At 39.5% G+C, this 19129-nt stretch overlaps 1 protein-coding gene across 3 annotated transcripts in view; it reads right to left on the bottom strand.

Moving 5' to 3' along the window:
• The window catches only part of ADGRL1 (adhesion G protein-coupled receptor L1), a 584175-nt gene that overhangs the window by 18920 nt on the left and 546126 nt on the right, over window positions 1-19129 (bottom strand). For all 3 annotated transcript variants that reach the window (XM_089661220.1, XM_089661218.1, XM_089661221.1), the window contains one exon: window positions 14622-14688. In XM_089661220.1, the coding sequence (XP_089517346.1) occupies window positions 14622-14688 (67 nt within the window). The remainder of the gene's footprint in view (window positions 1-14621; window positions 14689-19129) is intronic.

The raw sequence follows: 19129 nt of genomic DNA, 5'->3' as shown, positions 1-19129 counted from the left end.
CTATATTTACCTGCTCTGTGCAGTAGTTTTGCACACAGCTGCCCTGATACTCTTCTTTTTGGGTCCCCCGCCAGCACTCTGGCTCCTCCTCCTCGAGCAGTGTCGCCAGGGAAAGTTGCTTGCCCTGGGGGCACCGTTACGTGCTCGCTCCTGAGCCTCTGCTCTATGCGTCCATAAGACACATGGAGCCATGGCTCAGTCCCACCCCCCCGCTCCTCACTGGCTGTGATTGACAGCAGTAGGAGCCAATGGGCTCCTGCTACAGTCTCAGTCAATGAGGAGGGAAAGTCCTCATACAGCTAAGGCTATTGTGAACATCAGTGGATTGGAGGGGGCTCAGGTAAGGATTGGGGAGGTGGCTGGGGGGGCCACTGAACACATTTTGTGCATAGAATGCATGAAGGTAAAAACTTTGAGCCTTTAGAACCACCTTAAGGATGTGATGTGTTCTTGTCGCTATAAAGAAATTAAAAATAAAAAAGGCAGTCCCCAATATTGTCTGTAGGCTCCATGCATTTGATCTTTTCCCCATACTGACTTATCATGCACTGTCTTCCTGTGGAAGCAGCCATCTTGGTAGAGGCATGGCTTTGTTTTCTTAAGTCAGCCTTTGGTGAATGGTGGTGATTGATGGGGTGATAGTCAAAAAGTGTCAGAAGAGGTGAAGGAAGCACAAATCCATACAAGGTGCTCTGTGAATAGTAGAGGGGTATAAATGACATGATCTCCCCTCCTTCATTCACAGAATGTTTTTCATTCTAGGAATATAATACAAGGAGCTTTGTGAATTAATGAGATATGAGAAAGGGGAGGAGTGGAATGATCCTTCACTGTTACAGTGACTGCTCTTAACCCCCACATTGCCAGAAGATCACTGATTGGAAGTTTTTTTAAAGTAACCAGCAGATAGCAGGACATATAGTACGCTTCATTAATATTAAACAGGATTTATATAGTGCCAACAGTTTGCTCGGCACTTTATAAACTAGAGGGAGACAGTACAATTACAATACATTTCAATACAGGAGGGATCAGAGGACTATGCACATGAGAGCTTACAATATAAAAGTCATTAGAGATAAATGTTTACTAGATGTGTAACCTTTCCTTACTCTATGTAAAATGGGAAAAAAATAGGTTTTAGATATACATTAAAATTACATTGCTAAAATATATGAAAACCTTGACAGCATATATTTTCTGGCAGTATGAACTGAGTAAAAGGATGCAAATTCCAAAGCTCAGCCAGTTCTGTGATATCAAGCTGCAAAACTTCTCCTGGCACTCAGAAAACACGACTTCTGGGAAATTGGAAGACTATTTAAGTTCGGCTCTTAAAGACGTTTCAGAAAAGGCAGGTAATACATTTTATTAGCAAACGTAACTATTTCACCTCCTTAACTAAGAACATTGAATTTGTTAGATTTGCAGAGAAAAGTGGTGTTGCTCTTTAAAAGTGTACGTTATTATGTATGCATCTATTCAAACCTCGCATATTACAAGCGCAAATGCTCCGTTAATAGATTTGCAGCACTTTCCCTTCGTCACCACGGAGCTCATGTTTTACCACATTAATTCTCCATTAAACTCTATTACCTTTGATGAGATAAGTAACACACTGTACATTGTTTCCTCTTTCCGCTGAACTGTGTAAAAAGACATTTCACTTTACATTTCGGTTAAAGTGAAATAAAGCGTGCCAGTCACCTCCATAAGCAGAAACAGCCATTTTGTGAAAAAAGAATTATTGATTACGGTGAAGGTTACTGAAGCAATTCTGTTGTGAACCCCCCACCCCCCCTCTATTCTGTCCTTCTCTGATGATCAAGGTTTAGACTAAGGGGGTACTTTAAAGCCCAATTTAAATGAGAGATACATTCTAGGTGCATAAAAACAAAAGGTGTTCGCTCAGATCTACTGCGACGGATGAGAGAGCACATGCATTAGGTTTTGATGCTTCTTTTGTGTACCATTAAATACAGTTTTACTTACTTTCTTCATCATTGCAACCAGTTCCCCAAAGTCTCTTCTCTGGTGATCTGCAGGTTGCATTGTGTTGTCATCATGTACAAAGCAAAACAAGCGGTCCTGCATTGTACTGAAAACGCAGAGGGTTCACCCACATACCAGATCATCAGTGAAGAGAGAAGTGGCTACTAAAGAAGTGAGAGATAAAGCAAGTAAAAGTGCTTTTACAAGTACTCTAGAACAGCCTTTCTCAACCAGGATTCCGTGAAACCCTAGGGTTGCTCCAGAGGCTATTAGGGATTCCTTGAACAATGAGCAATTTCTGCCTCTGAGAGTCACCATTGATGCCATTGATCTTTTTACCTGTCTGTAAGAGGGGGATTCTTCTCAGTGATCACCAATGTAAGGAACATTCGTCCCACTGACCATTAATGTATGGAACATTCTTTCCACTGACCACCAACATAAGGGACATTCTTCCCACTGACCAACAATGTAAGGGACATTCTTCCCACTGACCAGCCATGTAAGGAGCATTTTTCCTACTGACCATCAACATAAGGAACATTTTTCCCACTGACCACTAATGTAAGGAACATTCTTCCCATTGACCACTAATGTAAGGAACGTTCTTCCCACTGACCACCAACATAAGGAACATTCTTCCCACTGACCACTAATGTAAGGAACATTCTTCCCACTGATCACTAATGTAAGGAACATTCTTCTCACTGACCACTAATGTAAGGAACATTCTTCCCACTGATCACTAATGTAAGGAACATTCTTCTCACTGACCACTAATGTAGGGAACATTCTTTCCAATGACCACCAATGTAAGAAGCATTTTTCCTACTGACCACCAACATAAGGAACATTCTTCCCATTGACCACTAATGTAAGGAACATTCTTCCCACTGACTACTAATGTAGGGAACAGTCTTTCCATTGACCACTAATAAGAGGAACATTCTTCTCACTGACCACCAATGTAAGGGACATTCTTCCCACTGACCACCAATGTAAGGAGCATTTTTCCTACTGACCACCACCATAAGGAACATTCTTCTCATTGTTCACTAATGTAAGGAACATTCTTCCCACTGATCACTAATGTAAGGAACATTCTTTCCACTGATCACTAATGTAAGGAACATTCTTCCCACTGACCACCAATGTAAGGGGCATTCTTCCCACTGACCACCAATGTAAGGGGAATTCTTCTCACTGACCACCAATGTAAGGGACATTCTTCCCACTGACCACCAATGTAAGGAGCATTTTTTCTACTGACCACCACCATAAGGAACATTCTTCCCACTGATCACTAATGTAAGGAACATTCTTCCCACTGATCACTAATGTAAGGAACATTCTTCCCACTGACCACCAACGTAAGAAACATTCTTCCCACTGATCACTAATGTAAGGAACATTCTTCTCACTGACCACCAGTATAAGGAACATTCTTCCCACTGACAACCAATGCAAGGAACATTCTTCCCACTGATCACCAATGTAAGGGGGGGATTCTTTCTGGTGACCACCAATGTAAGGAGTGTTCTTCCCACTAACCATCACACATTAGTACAGTGAGTTGTGATATACCAATCATTATCATGAGTTCCCTGACACCAGAAAGTTATATCAAAGACTACAAGTCGCCAAGTCAGGGCTTTTTTTCTTGGCCAGCAGATCACAATGTGGTAATGATTTAATACAAGAAATAATGGTTTTAGATACATTTCTTTGTTTTTAAATTTTTACTATTATAATGAAATCTTTGTTTAACTAAAAATATTTAGAGCCCATATACACTACAGCTGTGATGCATGCATTACATACATTGCTATGTATGTAATTTTTAGCAGGGGTTCCCTGAGGCCGACAATTTATTTTAAGGGTTCCTCTGTGTTGAAAAGGTTGAGAAAGACTGCACTAAGGCAATGCACCTTACTCGAAGTGTGCTGCAATGCATGACAACACACGTGTGTGTTGCACTGTCAAAAAAGGTCCAGCTTTAAGACTATGTATTCTAAAAGGAACCAGTGCTAGACCCATCACTTTCAGGATTCAGTACTCAGTAACAGACCTTGTTTGACACGCACCCTCTCAATACAAGTCTATGTGTAACAATTATGCTGAGGGATTTGGCTGTAGTAATTGATCTCTGCCTCTACAGAGCACTTGAGAGTGAGGGCAGAAAGTAGCATTTTAATTCACAGGAAAGGGTATTTTAAAATCAGTGACAAATTATAACATTTGGAATACAAAACTATAGGGATATAAAACTACATAAGACTTCAACACGGCTTTGATGTTATATTCCATCAAAAGGTGGAAGCTTCAAGTGGATGCCTGTAGGTAAATCCCTCACCAGCATCTTTCATCTGAGTTCAGTGGTGAAATCTACTTGGATTAGGGCATGCTTGGTCATTCTCACATTGCTAGATGATGGTGCCAGTTCCAGCTGGATTCCCCTGTAACATATTGATTCACACACAGAAACCCCTTTGTAGGCTGCTGATACCCCCACTTATCTTAATAATGGCTTTGGCATTTGGTTGGAACTGGGAAACCTACCGAAGATACCTCACTGGAGCCTTCAAAAGATGTAACCTGTAAATAATTTACCTTGCCAAGAAGCACATACATTAGAACAGTTCTAGGCAGAGCTCGACTTTAAGAGATTTAAACTGAAACCTAAAAAAGATTTACGATTTCATTTTACAAAAGAATACATTTTCATGCCTCCACCTTATTTGTGAGCTCCACTGTGAACTCCTGGGCCACATTTTAATGAAAAGCAGCTCCGCTGACAAAATGGCTGCCAGCACTGTATGAGGCCGAGAGGATTGCATTAAAAACAACACCATTCTATCCTTATTTTTTTACATTTCCTCTTTGTAAAAGTCTAATGGCAATATTTAGAGATGAAATAATAAAACTCTTTCTATAGGACTTTAACTCTTTTCATTGGAAGGCATCACTAAGACTGCATGCAGCGCTCACAAATTTTTGCTTCTTAACATAATCCCATTACCTCCTCCCAGAGACTTCCCGTCAATCTTATTCATGTGTGATAATCCTCTCACAATATATGCTTGTATGCTGCATAATGGCAAGGGATAAGTATGGCATAATTCTAGTGGGTTATGTTGAATTTGTGGGTTGCGGCCAGGCAGTTTTATACCCAGATTTAAGTAAAGTAAAAAGTAGATTCATTTGTAGGTTTAAATGTGAAATGTACTCTTAGTTACTGACATCAGGTGGAACAGCCGGTAAACTAAGCACACAAGTTGTATTACTGATGGATCTGTTTATAACATGGACATATATATAGCAATTTTCTTCACCAATGCACAGTGCTTTGGTGGTTAGCACTTCTGCTTTGCACCACTGGGGTTCTCACCTCAAATCCCAGCCAGGATACTATCTACATGGAGTTTGCTTGTTCTTCTTGTGCCTGCATGGGTTCCATCCCACAGTACATTGATATGCTGGTAGGTTAAAAGCACTTGTATGTGTATGATGCACCTGGGATACGGACCTTACAATGTAGGCTTAAGGGTAGGGAATGATGTGAATGAATAGCATGCAAAGCACTGCGTAAATTGAAGGTGCTATACAAATGACTGAATACAACACAATCTATACCTGGTATTGTAAATTTCCCCTAATATATATTTATAAAGCAAAAAAGTCATACATATAAAAAATTCATCCAGATATCTATACATGGGTCAATCTAGTCTGAATGTATATTGCAAATGGAATCTCTTTCAGTTCATTCACTTGCCTCCAAAATGTCATAATACTTCATATTCCACTGCTTGGCCTGGAGCCCAATCATAGCAACGAGATGCCATGGCTTATATACAATGAAGGAGTGTTTGTAGAATCTCAGATAGAACTGCTGCATTTTTAAAGGTTTCTTGCACAATGCACACATATACTGTATATCTTATGCTATCATGGTGTGCAAGGAACGCCGGGCTGTATGCCCCCACAAGGATGTATCTAGGTTAGTATAGCATATCCCCCATATCAGGCTGAATGTTGTGATTTCCTCCAGGTATATCAATTGTGAGATCTCACAAATGATCTCACAACTGATATGCCTGGAGGCCTGACGTTCCTTGCACACCATGATGGCAGCCCTGGTTATAGGGAGTTACATCTCCTCTGCGTGATAAGACTTTTTTTTGGATAAACAATGATACAATGTGGTTATAGTGGTATCCTATCCCTGAAGAAGTTAATTTGTTGAAGCAAACATGTTGGATTTTCCTAGCTGAATAAAGCAACAATCAAGAGAACATGGTTGTTCAGTGAAACTCAGCTGTGGGGTTACCACTGGATCTGTATTACATCGTGCCATAAACCTTATTATGTAATATTCAAAATTCGCCATTTGGGTTTGGAGTTCATCATGGAGATTGGTTTTATGTATCTGGCACAATTTTAATTGTACAAAAAAATATTGATATTCTAATCAAAATATGTGATAGTAGATTGTTCCTGTGGATATAGTGGGTTGTCCTTTTGTGCTAGCGTCTGTTGCTGCATATTCCTCCCTGTGCGCTCACTGCCATTCTTTATTTTCCATGTGATAGTAGGTTGCCTTCAAAATATGAGTACTCTTGTTTTCTTTAAATACTTATCATATTGCCATTAGAGTAACCTGTAAAAGATGCCTGACCAATTTTGCCATTATTAGACCAGTTGCATCAGAGGTCTCTAGAGCCGCTGAATCACAACCACTTATGCAGCTAGTCTAAAACCAGTCAGGCATCTTTTAGCGACTCTTTTAGTATTTGGGTGTTACTTATTCATTTTGCCATGGCTTATGGATCTATACTCCACCAACTTAGAATGGATAGCTTTTGAACTTATACCTGGGGGTCTTTATGCCTGATACCGATGTACTGGTGTTCTGACCAGTACATCGGATATAATGCATGTTTGAAGACCCACTGTTACGAAGGATTGCATCCCTTTTGTGGAAATATAATTTAAGACAGGCATTTTTGGAAGATGTTCCATCACAGATTGAGTCCTCAATCCACAATATATGGAATTGTGTGCATAAGATATACAGCATACACAGTATGCGCATTGCGCAAGAGGTATTTAAGGATACAGCAGTTCTATCTGAGGATCTACAAACACTCCTACATTGTATATAAGCCTTGGCTTCTGGCTGTTATGATTGGGTTCCAGTCTTAGCAGTGGAGTATGACCTATTATAAACATTTTGGAGACAAGTTAATGAACTGAAAGATATTCCATTTGCAATATACATTCAGATTGAATTGACCCATGTATAGATATCTGGATGTATATTTTTGATATATGGCTTTTTTGCTTTAGGAATATATTAGGGGCAATGTATAATACCAGGTGTAGGTGGTATTGTTTACTTAACCTTATTCTTGGCCAAGATTTTTTAGTCATTTTTTCTTTTGTTGAATTGATGTGAGTAAACCATTGGTATGTTATATAGGAACCTATGTACTTTGATGTGTTCTCTATTTTTACCTCTGATATAAAATAGTATGTCACCACAACCAGTTGTAACCCCTAAAAGCCTGCACCACCATGTCACAATCTCGTGTGCTGGAAGAGGTTGTGGGACGGTTGTGCAGCAGCCCCAATCACCTTAATGGGAATGTGACCGGGGGCTTAATTTTTGCCGCAGCCATGAAGCAAAGCATCATGGCCGTGGCATGTGTACACCTCTGTTCGCTGACTTTGGAGCTTAAGGGGAGGCAGTTGGGAGGTGGTAAAACACAAGCTCAACTGCTCCACCTGCAAGTGTAAATGAGCCCTTAGTTTGCTAAGGCACTTTGCATCATGAATAATTGATATTGTTTAATGCAATACTATTTCGGCATTTTTCATCTTCTTTAGAACCCCTGCACCTATTTTTAGCCACTTCCTGTCTACATGCATGTGCTCCTCTGATGGCCTTATGGCATTTTTCAGGAAAGGTTTCCTGATGGTGACAACAGTGGATGGACCATACTAGAGTAACGTGTGTTGAAATGGCCACTTTTGATTTCCATTGGAAACCTATGTGACAGGGTGACAACAAAGGAGCTCAGTTAGGAGACAGGAATAGAGCTTTGTCACACTGTAACAGGAAGTGTCTGAACAAAAAACCTTCATGGCAGTATCACCAGGTATTACTTTAATGAAAGTTTAAGATTTAAAAATATTGAAAACTTCTTAGAAAATCAAATTATATTAAAGTGTTACATCTTATAAGATTTTAGCAATTGGGTTGACATATTTTAACAACTAAAAGCATTTTTCTGTAGATGTTATTTGAAAACTCTAAATTGCATTGCATTTCTTATTTTCACATGCTAATATAAAGGGGAAAACAGTGGTGAAAAGAATAAATGTGTTTAATTGACTTGTATTTGTTGCAGTATCCCTTTCTGTTGATGCTGACCCTAGTAGATTCTTTACAAATGCTTGACAACGTGTCTTTTCCTCATTAATTCTTCATAACATGCATGACCTGAGGTGTGGTAAGAGCACATCTCAGCCTTCCTTTGCTGCGTGCTGGTTGCTGGTCAATGACTCAGAAAGTATTGAGGTGAGACGCAGCCAGGCAATTAATGTTTTCAGAAAGAGGTCATCAATGGTAGCCCCCCTCCACACATTTTCTTAAAGAGAATAGATACTAAATGCACTTGTGAGAGAATCAAACAGTTCAGTCTCAGTCTGGAATAAGTGAACTAGTTTAGATTATGAAAGTTTTATATTTGTCCCTATACTTAGTATTGCTTACTCTGTATGAGTCTTATAAACAAAAATTAACATAGATACCTGCAAAAGAAGACTCTTTATAATACTTACCGCTTAGGTGGGCAGTGAATCCAAACATCACCCTCTTTAAAAACTACCACCTTGAGGGGAATCTTCGGCTTACAACACATCCGGGCATTGCATGTTGAATACCTGGATCTCCTTCAGCATGCTGTGGTTTCATCCGCCACCCCTACATCAATACAGGACACAGTAGTGACATAGGCAATGAAGGAAGGAACCACAATGCACAGTGGGGAGATCAGGATGTAGCTTTTAAAGAGAGCAAAGTGAGGACTTCCCACCCACTGAGATAAGTATAAAGAGTCTTATTTTCCAATCACTCATTTTTTAAGACTTGTTTTTGCACATGACATAGTCACTTTCGGCTTGTAACAGGGGTTTAGAGGTCAACCAAAGTCTTAAGCTGGCCATACTTACCTCAGATTCCACCCTGCTGAATTGACTGTTGGTGGCCCACCCAGCTTGACAAACTTTAACTGAGAAATCAAAGAAAGGGGGTATATATATTGGTCAAACAGTGATCGCAGCCAATCAGATGCAGTCACTATTAAGTATTTCTTCAACTATTTGATACAACAGCCAGCAGGGGGGACTCATCTATCCATGCTATTTAGCGTTGATGGGGGAATCAAGTGATCTCATGTGTTCAATCACTCTATAGCTAGCTTTAGAGTTGCTCGCATCTATCCTGACCCCCTACAGAAGCCTAAATGTGGGGGAGAAATACCAGGCAGAGACATATGTCTAGAGCAATACTTTGATTTCCCCCCCCAAAAAAAAAAAACTTCTTTCTTTCTTTTGAATGTACATGCAGCTCAGTGTGCATTCTTGCCATTTTTTGGTGCTGGGAAAAATTAATTTCTGTGAATGCGTTGCAATTTAGCCATTATGGCCCAGCCAAACAAGATGACCAAAGATGTCAAACACAGAATTATAGGTGGCTTTAGTTCCTTAAGAAGCCATCTAAGCCTTACCTACATTAGGATGTGCTTGTCTATTTTGCCAAGCAAAGTTCAAATGATCTTAATCGGCCATGATCCTATCGAGAAATGTTTGTGATCAGCTTAACAGCCAAGTGTACCCACAGCAGGACTGCTCGTTCAATGAACGCTACACCTGCCCTAAGTAAAGTCAATTAAAAATGCAAATATAAGCCTTAAATACAGTAAATAAGCCTGCAAACTCATTCTAATTTAAAGCTGAGTTTCAATCAAACAAATTAATTCTCCTTGAAATACATTAAATTAAGCAGTTTTAACGCATTAAAGGACTTGAGCGCTCTTAATTTGAGTTCCTGGGTCTGTACACCAGCTTTGGACATTAGGAAGGGTCCCCATTCTTTTTTTTTTTTACGGAGGACCTGCAACAGGAGGATCAGCCCTTCCTCTCTTTTGCCTCCTCCCTCTTACACAATTAGATTTTTTTAAAACATGAAATAACTTTTTTTTATTTTTCATTGGATGCATTTCCTGCATCCAAGTCTAAGTTAGGATGTTATGTCCAGCCAACTGCTGTCTCCTCGGATGTCTACATCACATCCCATTGGGCACTATTTCTATGATTCATTGTAAGATCTGGAGCATTTGCAGACCCACAGCCACATGTATTTGCCAGTCAATAGGGACTGGCAGAGAAAAGAGGCATATCTGGGCATGCATGGGATCTCGTTACAAGATGGTGACACTGGAACAGAGTGAGACAGAAGAGCTTTGCTCTGGAAGAAGTCAATGATGGACTCCATGGAGTAGTACAGTGTTTCTTAACAAGGGTTCCGTGGAACCCTAGGGTTCCTCCAGAGGTTGCTAGGGGTTCCTTGAGCAATGAGCAATTTTTGCCTCTCAAGTAAGTTCCCCCTGACACCATTGATCTTTTTAGCAATCTGTAAGGGGGTAATTCTTCCCAATGACCACAAGTGTAAAGAACATTATTACCTCTGACTATCACACTAATGCATCATGAATTGTAGATAAAGCTATTTTTAGCAGGGGTTCCCTGAGACCGGAAAGTTACGTCAAGGGTTCCTCTGCGTTGAAAAGGTTGGAGTAGTATATTTATTTTTTTTATGTACATACAGGGACAATTATTATGGGTTAAAAATAAAATGATATAGAGAAGTTCCTCTTTCAAAAGCCCAGGTAACAGAATTTAATTTGCAATGTAGCTTACAGTACCATGATAAAAACAGGGACAGTGAAAGAAGAAACCCTCAAAACAAGAGAATGTCCTTGGAAGTTAAGATGGCCAATATAAGAAATAATATCAAGTGGGCTGCACTGATCAAAAATATGTTCCTTTCTGCCAGATTTACGCAGAGCAGCTATTCCTGTTTTAAATGTATGATTATCTTTGGAAGCTCTCAAAGATTATGAAAGGCCAAGGACAACATTTTTTAGATCTCCAAGCGGTCCTACCTACGTGGAATTTTAACAATCTGTTTCCACACATGTATGAAACCTTTGTCACAGCAAGTCTTTGTCTTAGCACAAAACATATAGAGAATGAGACTTACAAAGCTGCAGGCTGCTCCACCATCAAAGTTATGCTCCATTGGAATCAGCCTGCCACGACTTTAAAAAATAAAACCCTTAAGCTGTATTGAAAATGGTATATTAATTAAAATACCTAATTGGTCCTGGGAGAAACATACTGTTATTTTCAGCCTCTTATTTCCAATTTTTATTACAAGCATCATTTGGTTAAGACATGATGGTGAAATGAATTAGTTGAAAGAATGAAGGAAAAAAATTAGACAGCGTTAACAGCGATGCTACTTATATTTTCCCAAGACGGAGAGATCAGCGCAGAGTAATCAGAGATCTGACACTAAATTCCTTCATGGCTGGGGGTATTTCATGCTGCCTTGACTGGAGTCATTCTGGTCTGAAGGCTTTGAAGATATTTTTTTTTTGCCTTAGAAAAAGCGGGCATTTTGAGAAGTGCCTTAAAGTAAACCCTAAATCTATTTTTCAGTATGTTTGATATCATGTCTTACTATATACAATAATTTGTTATTGAATCTGTTGCAAAGTTTATTACCTGGAGATCCTGGCAGTAACAGCAGTTTCTGATGCATGCTCAGCTACTGTTTGTCAATTCAAAAAAAGAACAGAGTTTCCCTTAAAACAGAATTTCAGCTAAAGCCTTACTAGTCTTAAAAATCATCCCTCACCCCTCTTTACACCTATACTAACTAATCTGTGTTAGAAAGGGATATACAATTTATATTGACCTGTTTTCAGGCTGCTCCGGTCCAGTCACAAGATCCGCCTCCCTTGTGCCAGCCAGCGGTGACTGCAGGGGAGAGGAAGGACCACCAACAATGACTGCACCATGGGAGCCAATGAATGATGTAATTGCTCCTGGCTTTCACAGCTGTTGTTTGGCACCCTCTCCATTCCCCTGCTGCTGCCGATGGCTGACACATGGGATCACATAACTAGATTGGAGCCAGACTGAAAATAGGTAAGTACTGTATATACATCTTTCCTACATAGGTTAGTCAGCAAAGGTGTTAGAAGGGGGAAGGGAAAATTTTTAAAGGATAAGTTCACCTTTTAACCAAAATAATAAATGCACTTTTTTTGCTGGTAAAAAAAATTAGCATTTATTATTTTTGGTTGCAGGAGCCTGTAAAGAATTGCACCAGTGATCTGATGATCTCCTGCAAATCTTTCAGTATATCTGCTTGCACGTACAGAATTCCAGCTCAGGAAATCTCCAGATTCTTGCTGCAGGAATCCGGTGATGGCCCTAAGTGCACATATGAAAGAAGCTTAAGGGTTGTGTCTTGGCTGCTCCAACCACTACTTTCACTGAGGCATGGTCCACTTCAGGTCCACTTAAAGAAGAGCTTCAGTCTCTTTAAAAAAACAATACTATAGCTGCTGACTTTTAATAAATTAACACTCACCTGTCCAAGGATCCAATGCCATTCTCAGTTCTTGTGGCTTCTCAGCTGGCTTCCCACTGCCTATGTGAGAGCTGTGCTGCACTTTTTGAATGGTCCCGCAGCTTTCTGGGACCTGTGATGTATCCCAAAAGGTTGCAGATGGGGGACAGCTTGGGGTAGAATTGCCTAGGTAAGTGCAAATGGGGAGTGGGTACCTCTCAAAACTAGGTACCCACTCTCAAAAAAAAAAGGGTTCCAAAAGAGGAGAGAGATAGGAGGACATAAAGCATAACTTCCCTTTCAGGGCACTGCTTTACGTCTTGATCTGCTGTTCTGTTACATCCTGATTTGCAAGACTAGTAAAGCATATCAAGATGTAACAGTACATCAGATCAAGATGTAAAATTGTGCAATCTTAAGTGGGCCCAACTCAAAATGTGAAGGTTGGCCATTAATTGTTCCTAAGCAGTACCTGTGCTCTGAAAAACAAATCTTTTTCTTGAATTCTGCCTGAAAGATTGCAGTGCATGGACTGGGTCCCGTCCTGATAGCTGTATATTTGCAGTGCGAAAGCCCTGTGCTTCTTAAAACCAGTATCATGAGAATAGGAGTGAGATTTGATGATGTTACTTACTGTACTTCTTACTGGAGAGGAAGGTGAACCAAAGGACCTGCATACAAGCATCCCCCTGCTATATTCATTTATTATGTGAGCTGTGCTTTCTGCACCTCTTCTGCTGCTTCTCAAAAATTCTGCCACCAGTCATCAGACTACTGGTCATCAGGGGGGCACCTCTGACATGAGGAAGGAAGGCCCTGTTCCTCTACCAAGATGGCTGCCTCCAAACAGATGCTTAGTGCAAAACAAGGTATGGTAAGGCAATACCAAAGGAAAGATCAGCTGCATGGGGCCTACAGACAATACTGTTGACCTATTAAGTCCACTGTCCTGTACTTGCCCATCCTGTACTTTTTTGGGCTCCGATTACACAGTTCAGGTCCTTTTTAAAGAATATGTACACCCAACATTTCATATTCCTGATATGTACCTGCTGTACCAGTAGTTGTATGAAAAACTATCCTTTTCTCTTTGTATTGCTTCCTTTGTACTTGTTTGTAGCCTACATACTGATATTTGTATGTTAAACTGTAATTTTTTTTTTAATTTTGAAAATGCCAGTAAAAACTTGGCTGTGCCAGTAACATTTGGGTGTTGTGTCAGTGAATAGGGAATTGGATGTTGTGTCAACTGATAGGATGGCAACAATGAGGAAGAACAGAGGACCAGTGTACTGCTGTTTCTCCTCCTGGAGCTCTCTGTGCTGCTGAGAACAGAGGGTATGTAATCACTTATAAAAAAAGGAAAAAAGGGTATTTCTAATTTTTTTGATATTTATACACAATTGTTTTGACTTTCATTTCTATTTTAAACTGAATGGGTTGTTTTACAAGGTGAGAGTTTACATACACTTTAAGCTGGCCATACGTATACAGCCTTATTGTGCATCAGTATATTTCCCTCCAGATTTACCAACGATATGTAATGTCACGGCTTATGTACATGTATGGTCAGCTTGTGATTAAAGTGAAGATCAATGTGGAGAACAGAAAAGTATCAAGATGCAGTACAAAGAGTTGTAGTATTGGCAGTAGTAGAAGGACAAAGGGAAACGTTTCTGAGAATTTGACAAAGAAGGGTATGCTGCCTAGTGCAACCAACCAGACCTCATTGAGCAATTCTAAACTTAAGTTTTCTTGGTTCTTCTTTTACAACCCAGCTGCAGAATGATATAGGAAGCCGGAAAATGGTGCAGCAGCTCAATGTCGGAGCGCACATGGGACAGAGCAGGTACGCAGGGGGAGAATTAGACAGTGACTTAAAGAGAAGTAGAAAGCTGAAGACAACAATATCATCACTCACCACAACAACAAGGGAAACCGGGCCAATAAAACTCCAGATGAAATAATTATCAACCCGCAGCCAGCAACTGTGACAGAGAGAGAAATGGGAAAACAGTCAGAGGCACTGATAGAGGAGCAGAGACACAGTCACATCCAGATAGCTGGCTAATGAGAGATAAACACACTTCCCCAAAGTCAGCGAGAGAGACAAAGAAAGAGGTATATGGCTAGAGATTGTATCAGACACAAAGACAGAGAAAAAGGAAGATACATAAATGTTATAGAGCTGAGAGCCCATAGTCAGACACTGATTACAAAGAAGAAAGTTGGCACATAGTGCTAAACTATATGAGACAGTCAATAAACTACAGAAGATAGTCAAGAGGGAATATAGACAATTGACAATTAGACTGAGGAACACAGGTAGACATTGGTAGGAAAGTTCACACTTGGTCACTGCAAAGAGAACTCCACTTTAACTAAAAAAGTATATAAAACACACATATTATTCACAATCGTAATGCTGTAATTGCTATAAAGAATAATTCCTGCGATTGGCATGCTGTACATAGTTACACTAGTTCAGCTTGGACCACTGTAAATATGTATATACCATACCTGGCAGATGCTGCTTGAAGCTGGAAATCACTGAAGTAGACACCCCTACGCCAGTGATCTCCACTTGCTTCCGGGTCCCATGCTGAGTGTTCAGACTGATGCCTTATGAGTACAGGAATTAGCTGCTCAGCACGGGTGCCATTCAGAGAAAACTTTGCATTTTCTGAATGAATACAAAGCATTCTCTGATTGGATGAGGTGGAGAGTGTGATGTCACCACCCCACCTTATCCAATCAGGAAACACTTTGCAAAGCATTTCCTGAATGGTGCCTGTGCCAAACGGCTGACCTCCTGTGTTCAAAATGCAGAAGGACAGCAGATCGGCATGGGACCTGGGGGCAAGCGGAGATTGCTGGAGTAGCGGTGTCTACTAGGAAGGGGGAAGGAGAGAAGCAAAGCAGCTAGACACAGAAGCTGATAACTTTCAGGATCCCAATTGGAGGGTGGCTGCAGGGCAGCCCCAGATCCAAAGGAGGGAGATTCTTTCCAGGCTGCACATCTGAAACACCTTAAAGGGGACCTCTGGCAGATTATACCATTTACACATATTGCTAATTTATTATGCGCATCTGGTGAGTGCGCATTTTTATCATATCCCCTGCACTTTGCTGAATGGATTAATATCACATGGAAATCATTTGAAATCATTCGGGCACAGGATCGTCACATAGCACCATGTCAGATTTTCACCAACACATGAACTTTTATTTTGTGTGTATTGACTTTTACAGTTGCACTTATCCTACAGTGCTTAGTGTCTTTACAAAGGACTATACACAGTCATTATTGTTTTTGCATATAATTTATTTTATATTTGGCACATCATTAACCCTATAGCACTGCACTTATTGATCATATACGTTATTGAAGGTCTTTTTGGGTTCCTTTTTAGTGCATTTGCTGCTGACTCCATCTTAATCTTGAGCGCTCGCTAATTTCTTCATCGTAAATCTTTTTTTTTTGCTATAATTTTCCTTTACGGGAATGTGGCAGGGGATATCTTATGCCTACATACATTTGCTAATAACTGTCCCTCAATACCATCCTAAAAAGTTGGGAGGTATGCAATAAGTAAGGCAGATAAGACTCCCATGTAAATGTCAGTTTGAAAAAAGTATTAATGTATAAATGACAAAAAATGGTAAAAATCTGCAACAAAGCTTGCAAAGATCTTTGCATGGCTTATAGTTCACCTGGAGGCACTGAATACCACACAGGTGTAAAAAGACACAGGAATGTAGCTCTGTTTCCATTAATAAATCAATAAAGGATAGGTTCCCTTTTGGGAACATGTTACATGCGCCACCTGTTTTTAGGGTGGAACATGTACTATGTTCCCAATACTGAAGCTGCTGCCCTATCCCCCCCTCGCTGTGACAGCAGTACGGGGAGAAGTTCCCCGTACTAGCTGTCACTTTTAACAACAGAGCGGCCACGTCAATCATTCAAAGAGTTCTGTGAATGAATGAACTACAAGTCCTGACAGCCTTAAGCAGGCCATAGACGGGGAGAAAACCTGCCGTTTTTTTTTTTTGAAAGACGAAAAATCGGTCGTTCAATCAGCCGACATTACCACTATTGGTAAAAAAAGGTCGGCTGATTTTCATCCTGTCTACGGCCGGCAATTATATAGAATATATGCAGAAGAAGAAATAGAATATGAAGTAGAAGAAGAAATAGAATACGAATAAAAAGAAGAAATAGAATATGCAGAAGAAATGGAAATAGAATATGAATAAAAAGAAGAAATAGAATATGCAGAAGAAGTGGAAATAGAATATGAATAAAAAGAAGAAATAGAATATGAATAAAAAGAAGAAATAGAATATGCAGAAGAAGTGGAAATAGAATATGAATAAAAAGAAGAAATAGAATATGAATAAAAAGAAGAAATAGAATATGCAGAAGAAGTGGAAATAGAATATGAATAAAAAGAAGAAATAGAATAGGAATAAAAAGAAGAAATAGAATATGCAGAAGAAGAAGAAATAGAATATGAATAAAATTAAGAAATAGAATATGCAGTAGAAGAAGAAATAGAATATGAAGAAAAATAAGAAATAGAATATAAATAAAAAGAAGAAATAGAATATGCAGAAGAATAAGAAATAGAATATGAATAAATAGAAGAAATAGAATATGCAGAAGAAGAAGAAGAAAGAAGAAGAAGTTGTTGCAACATTGTATCTATTTGTATCCATTTCGGATACAGATGTTTCTATTTGGATACAAATAGATACAATGTTGCTATACTTTTAAAGGTCAAATATAATATCGGACTGATTTTCTATTTTTCTTCTTCTTCATATTCTATTTCTTCTTTTTATTCATATTCTATTTCTTCTTTGTCTTGATATTCTATTTCTATTTCTTCTTGATATTCTATTTCTATTTCTTCTTGATATTCTATTTCTTCTTTTTCTTCATATTCTATTTCTTTTCTTCTTTTTCCTCTTCTTATTCATATTCTTTCTACTTTATATTCTATTTCTTCTTTTTCTTCATATTCTTTTTTTTTTTAAATCAGCAAAAAGGTCGGCCGATTTGTCCATAATTTCCGCGAAAATTGGCCGAACGACAAAATCGGCCGACGATTTTCCAGCAGGGGCGATTTTTTAAAAGTCTCAAAATCACAAAAAACGGTCGACAAATTTCCCCACTAACAGTCCGAACATCGGCCGATTTTATCAGCCGAAAATTCGGCCACTTTATTGCAAGTCTATGGCCCGCATTAGCAGCTGTCGGCTTGTAGTTCTCAATTAACTACCATGGCGCTGTGATAGTTCATTAATTCTTCCTTTCAGTATATCTGCTTACCCGTACATTCCATATGGGCAAGCAGATATACACACAGGTCTGTAGGAGACCTGCATGTCACCAGTGATCTGCTGATGCCTGGTGCAATGCTTTCCAGCCTCCTGCAAAAAAAATGTGCATTTATTATTTTTGTCAAAAAGATCAACTTATCCTTTAAACATTTTTTAAATGAAACGAATATATGTATCTGAATTTGGCTTACCCTAGGTTCACACCCAAGTGGTTTCCACAGCGTTTTGCAGAAATGCACAACAGTCCATTTAACACGATTTCCTATGGGACATGTTCACATCTCAGCGTTTTCACCAGTTCGTTATTTGGAAAGGGTCAGGGTCTTTTTTGAACGCAAAAAGTTGCGTTTTTTGGTTCTATAGACTTCAATGGAAATGCTGCAGAAAAGCATGTAGTGCGTTTTCACCCGTTCGTTATTTGGAAAGGGTCAGGGTCTTTTTTGAACGCAAAAAGTTGCGTTTTTGGTTCTATAGACTTCAATGGAAATGCTGTAGAAAAGCATGTAGTGCATTTTTGCTGCATTTTTGCCATGTTTGTGATGCATTTTTGATTCGTTTTGTATTTTAAATCTGCCTAGCAACAGGAAAAAGGGAAAAACAAAAAAACGCAGCAAAAACACGTAAAAAATGCAGGTGCAAAAATGCTGTGTAAAAACGGGTCAAACGCAACCTGCATAGGTGTGAACCTAGCTTTAGTATAATTTTCTTAACGCTCTGTACAGCAGCACTTGGACTGGGGGAGGGAGGGGCAGGACTGGGAGCCAATCAGTATGCTGAAAAGAAACATACTGATTGGAAGAGTGAGCAGAAAGTGACCTTATTACTCTGCTGCTGCTTGTTTCTTTTCCCATCAGAAAGCTGGGGATGAAGAGATGACACCACTGTATTATAACTGAGAAAGTGGTGTCACCCACCTGGTTGTGCTGTGTAATGGAGCAATGTGCATTTCAAGACTAAATGGATAGCAATGCAAATCCTTTGGCAAGTAAAGCCGTTTCCATACATGCATGTCATCTGTGTATATAGATGTTTTTTCTTTAGTTGTACTTTAAAGCAGAACTTCAGGCAAACTGCTTAATA

The sequence above is a fragment of the Staurois parvus genome, unplaced genomic scaffold (assembly GCF_062004578.1).
Source record: "Staurois parvus isolate SC_StPar_1 unplaced genomic scaffold, SC_StPar_1.0 ptg001328l, whole genome shotgun sequence".
Lineage (NCBI taxonomy): Eukaryota > Metazoa > Chordata > Amphibia > Anura > Ranidae > Staurois > Staurois parvus.
Note: the sequence above shows the minus strand (reverse complement) of the source record. Positions and strands in the feature narration are given on the sequence as shown.